Source organism: Corylus avellana, chromosome 10, assembly GCF_965113065.1.
Source record: "Corylus avellana chromosome 10, dhCorAvel1.hap1.2, whole genome shotgun sequence".
NCBI lineage: Eukaryota > Viridiplantae > Streptophyta > Magnoliopsida > Fagales > Betulaceae > Corylus > Corylus avellana.
In genome coordinates this window covers 23,015,190-23,020,332 of record NC_142499.1, presented here as the reverse complement: position 1 = coordinate 23,020,332, position 5,143 = coordinate 23,015,190, and the positions used below count along the sequence as shown (strand labels likewise).

The 5,143-nt window shown below is 38.6% G+C and overlaps 1 protein-coding gene across 1 annotated transcript; it reads left to right on the top strand.

Moving 5' to 3' along the window:
* The first annotated feature begins 304 nt into the window (after positions 1 to 304).
* Positions 305 to 2,909, top strand: LOC132162062 (transmembrane protein, putative (DUF1191)). The gene has a single exon (XM_059572307.2). The coding sequence runs from the start codon at positions 1,651 to 1,653 to the stop codon at positions 2,605 to 2,607; it is 957 nt and encodes a 318-aa protein (XP_059428290.2). The 5' UTR covers positions 305 to 1,650; the 3' UTR covers positions 2,608 to 2,909.
* Positions 2,910 to 5,143: the final 2,234 nt, after the last annotated feature.

Below are 5,143 nucleotides of genomic sequence, written 5' to 3'. Positions count from 1 at the left end.
AATAAATTGCCACTTGAATGCCCGTATGAATGAGAAAAACAAAATTCAAGAACTAATAAGCGTCTTTAATCTAATACAATGTTAAATCATACTTTCGAGCAAGAGAAGGGGGTTAAAAGGGAAGAAAGATAGAAATATTATATAATGTGGGGTTTGAATTTGATGAAGAATTGTATTATATTTAACCACCTGTAAATAAAAATGATTATTTATTTGTTCTGCATATGAAAATCAAAGCATTCACATTTGATAGTAGAATTAATTAGGACAAGAATTTTCTCTTTCCTTCATTCTTACTACTTTCGTTCTTTATATGTCTTTCTGTCTTTTTTTAATCACTTCCACCGGTCCATCTCTGCTGGCCTCCTGCATCCCCTAGATGCTTATCGCCTTCGTTTCTCAGAGTTTCTCAACAATTTTTCGTTTTTCTTTCCGACTTGTGACCCATTGGTCTCTCCTTTACTAGTCCTTGCTCTCTCAAAGTCTTACCCATTTCCTTTCCGTCACCAGCTTTTCGTTACAAAGGGGGGAAAAGACACCAATTACTCCTACTGTTCCTCTCGCCACTTTATTCGGAAAGCTATCGATCCATTAAGCACTCAGTGATAATCAGCACAAACTACGTCTAGCTCAGTGATATCCTCCAGATTTAGCCGGAATGCAGGCCCTTCGGGGACTCTGATATGGGTCGGTGTTGTTGCCGAGCTGTTACTGTGATCTTGCCCACCAATTAAATGATGATATTCTTGAAGATTCTAGGGTTTTATGCGTTTTCTGGTGGGTGGTTTATTGTTTGTTGGGGTCTTTAATGGTCCTGCCATTGTGGGTTTTTACTTTTATGTGAGGGGAGATTTGGGTTTTGCATGTTTTGCTCAGCTTCAAGCAAACTTCGAGAGGAGGACATTTCTCCCATTGTCGTTGGGTAGCTGAAACTTTGGCGAAGATTTAGGGGTTTCTACTGAAACCCCATCACCGTAATCCGTACGGAGACCAGGTATTTAGTTGCCTCCTGCTGATATATCTTTGATATGTTAACTTTTGATTATTGGTCCAAATATAGGAATTATAAAATAGTAATTAGTGGGTTTCTTTTGACCGTTTAAATCTTGAAGAAGAAGATTTTTCTCAAGCGTGTATTTTGCTTTCCTTTAATTTCAATTATTGCTGGGGTTTAATGTTTATCAATGGGGATATGACGAGGAATCAGGGTTTCAATTCCTTTGAGGAATGAAATAATGGTTAAAAGATTCCCCAAGTCTGTGAGAGCTTCTTTTACAAGGATTCCAAAAGGGAAATAAAGGTATTCTGAGCTGAGGCCATAAGGGGTTGCAACGGTTGAAACCTTCAAAGCTGCTTTTACTCCCCCCCCCCCCACCCTCCCTGAGAATATAATGTTTCTGTGTACACTCCCCCCTACCCGTTGTTTCCATTAATTAGAGAAAGGCGTGCCCCTAAGTAAGAGATTACAAGGCTGAGAGATGAATGCTTTTTAAGCTTCTTTGCACAGATTGGCATATTTCCGTTATTATTCTTTGGATCTGAGGGATTAAAGATATTTTGGTGTTGACTCTCTGGGTACTCTCTGGGATTATACAAAGTCAAAATTTTCAGTGGTATTGAGCTGAATTTGTCAAGTATTCCAAAGCATCGATGGGGCTTCTTCTTCGAAGTCTCTCGATGCTTATTCTACTGATGTGGTTCTTCTGGCTGCCGGCCCCCAGGGCTCAATCTACTCCTGGGTCTTCAAGAAGCCCTGCACGTGCTCTGGATGCGCGGCTCCAAGACTATGCTTACAAGGCTTTTGTTCATCCAAAGACCGGCATTTCCTATGATGGGGTTGTTCCCGCAGATTTAGCTGGGATCGAGATTGCAGCAATGAGGCTCAGGAGTGGTAGCTTATATAGAAAAGGTGTTCCCATGTACAAAGAGTTCAAGATTCCCATAGGAGTTACCACGAGCCCATATGTCCGGAGGCTTGTTTTGGTCTACCAAAACTTGGGCAATCGGTCTGTGGAGTACTACGCATTACGTGATTACTCTTACTTGACTCCAGTGCTGGGTCTTCTTGCTTATAATGCTTCAAACTTGTCTGCTACAGATTTACCAGAATTGAATATTACAGCGACTGGTGATTCCATATCGATTAGTTTTGTGGATGTGCAACCAGTCCCCGATGGGGCTGTTGCAAAGTGTGTTTGGTTTGATTTACATGGTAACCCCAATTTCAGCAGTGTGGCATCAGGTAATACGTGCTTCACAATTCAACAGGGGCATTTCTCTATCGTGGTCAATTCTACTGCTTTTCCTCCAACATCGATCTCTCCTACACCAAGTGCTGGTCCAAAATCGAGTGGTGGAGGAAAGAAGAATAATTCCAAAGCCGGGATAATTGTGGGATCTGTGCTGGGCGGATTAGGGTTGTTGGTGGTATTGACATTCCTGGTTCTGTGGGCGCAGAAGTACAAGCATGAGAAGAAAATGCAACAGATGGAGAGGGCTGCAGACGGAGGAGAAGCCCTGCATATGACCACGGTTGGGAATACAAAAGCTCCTGCTGCAACAGTGACTCGAACACAACCAGTCCTCGAGAGTGAATATGCACCCTGACTCCCAAAGTTTGTACAAGCTTCCACTGTCATCCAACTGCTATTCATATTCAAGTTCAATTCCTGTATTCAGAAATTCTTCCAAATCACACCTTTTTTTGGTGGTGTCTCCCTTCGCTGCATTGTTTCTCGTAGGCTGTTGCTTTTAGTGTGGTTAATATAGGATTTTTGTGTAATCGGTCTCACAAAGTCGTCCATAGTTTTATGATTCATTGTGGTGTGTAGCCCAAAGTGATTTTATATGTGATGAATTTAGTTGTCCCATTGACAAGGAATAAAAATTCTTATGCCACCTTTCTTTTTTGTGTTGTTGCGATTGATGTCTATGGAATGTAAATATGAAATATCAGTTGATCACAATGATCATTCTCATGTTGAGCTTGGCCTCCTCCAGCCACTGGTTTGAAGCTTCCCTCACCCCCTTTTTACAAGGAAATTTATATCCACTCATGCGTAGCTAGCCTCAATACAAATTTGATTTTTGCCTGATCTCTACTACCTTCTCTAGCTCTCTTAACCTGTAGGCAATGTGCTGTACTTAGATTCTGGTTTCTATAATCTTTCTGATTGAAGGGGTTTCTTCCTAATTCTTACTTTTGCCTCCTGGTAAGTAACTGTGGCATATTTCTTTTGAAAGCATGAGTATTGTGTTAACTGTATATATATCAGACACTAGAAGAAGAGAATGCTTAGAATATATATATATATATTAGAAGAAGAAGATTAAGAAACTCAAAAGTCATACCAGATTACATCCATTCCTTGACAATAATTGTGATTGGTAAGAAGATGTCATTTCCTATGAAAAGATTACAGGTCATTAGTGCTTGAACTTTCCTTGAAGCCCGACAGGTGGGAAATGGGCATAGGATCCACACAGCCTACTCTTGCCGCTTCTGGTGATCGTCACCTACCCATGAAAGGGACTTGAGAATAGACCCAGGAAAGGGTGTTATTTGTCTATGAGTTGACTGCAACTACATATACATATTATCACCTTTGTTAATCCACAGCCGGTCAAACCACAACTTTGACAAGCACCCACATCGATGCCCATCCCCAGAGAACATGGTCCTTTTCTTCTCGCCTGCAATTGATTCTTAATTATGGTTGATTGAATTTTAAAATAATTTATTTATTTAAACAGGTCAAATTCTTTAATTTTAATTTGTTAATTTCATGTTTAGCTCACATTAAATCAATAGGTCGTATCAAAAATTATCGACCCTAAGCTTTTGCAAACAACTAATAAAATAAAAATCCCACTTTTCTTCTAGCCTCTTCTGCGACGAACAGTCCTGGAGGGCTGTACAGCCTACTCTTCTCTTCCTGGCCATCTAAATAATACGAAGAAAACAAAAAACAATATAAAGGTTCCACATGCTGAGCAAAGAGGCCAAAAACAAATGACCAAACGAATCTATGAAGCTCTTTTTCTACCTTTTTTTTGTTTTTGGTCTACTCTATTATTTTATTATTAAATAAAGAGTAATGGTCCCAAAGGCAAAGGCGCACACATGAGGGAATCACATTTGATTTCAGCACCACCAAAAGATTATTTGATGGAGCCATTGAATTATTTTCGCTCCTTCGATGTACATGATACCACCACGTCATTATCTCATATTTGCATACTATTGCTTAGTGTACTCATTTCAAGTGAGATATTTCATGATTTTGATTTTGTTTTGTTACATCTATGTGTACATGATACCACATCATTTAAAAATTTAAATTATGCGACAATATACTCACAATGTGACAACATATATATATATACTATTAAATAAAATTTAATTTGGACCATAGAATGATTCATATCCATTTCAACTTCCAAGTGAAATAACATAATTATCATTAAATCTGAAAAAAAAATCTAGTCTAGATCATAAAATAACTTAAAGGAGAGGATCTGAGCAGCCTGGTTGTGAAGGATAACGTGAATTCCATTCTTAAGAGCAAAATGCTCCCCCCGCGTTAATTTGCTCTATTAATTCATTTGCGCGCTTCCTCACTGGCCGAACAAATGCAACCATACACCGACTCATTTCTCTTTTAAAATATACCAAATTAAGTGCTAGGGCTATTATTTGATTATTTGATATATGATGCATCGCAAGAATATCCTGTTGGCTGTTAATATATATCTTTCTAGTCACTAATAAGATAATGAATTATATGCTGAAAAGGGCAGTGGACCTTGGTCGGCATCAGCGACAGGGCAATTGCTCTCTTGTGACAGCATAGCCAGATGGTTGACAAATAATACCACATGCTTATCAATTAAGGGGATTTTGGGTGATCATAAAAAAAAGTAACACACCAAATGTATTATGATAATCATGCATCATTATATTGATGATTTTTTATATAACCCGTAAATCTGACTCAAAATTAACAAGTTAAGGTTGAAAGATTTGACCCGTATAATTAAATTAGTCAAAATTAACTTAATTTTATGCCTATTATTCGACACAACTTGAACCCAACACGCAATATTTAGAGCAAGTAATTTTTAATAAGACCCGCAAATCCAA

Excerpts from the sequence above, each read along its gene's own strand:
- LOC132162062 (XM_059572307.2), top strand. The coding sequence starts at position 1,651 with ATGGGGCTTCTTCTTCGAAGTCTCTCGATGCTTATTCTACTGATGTGG.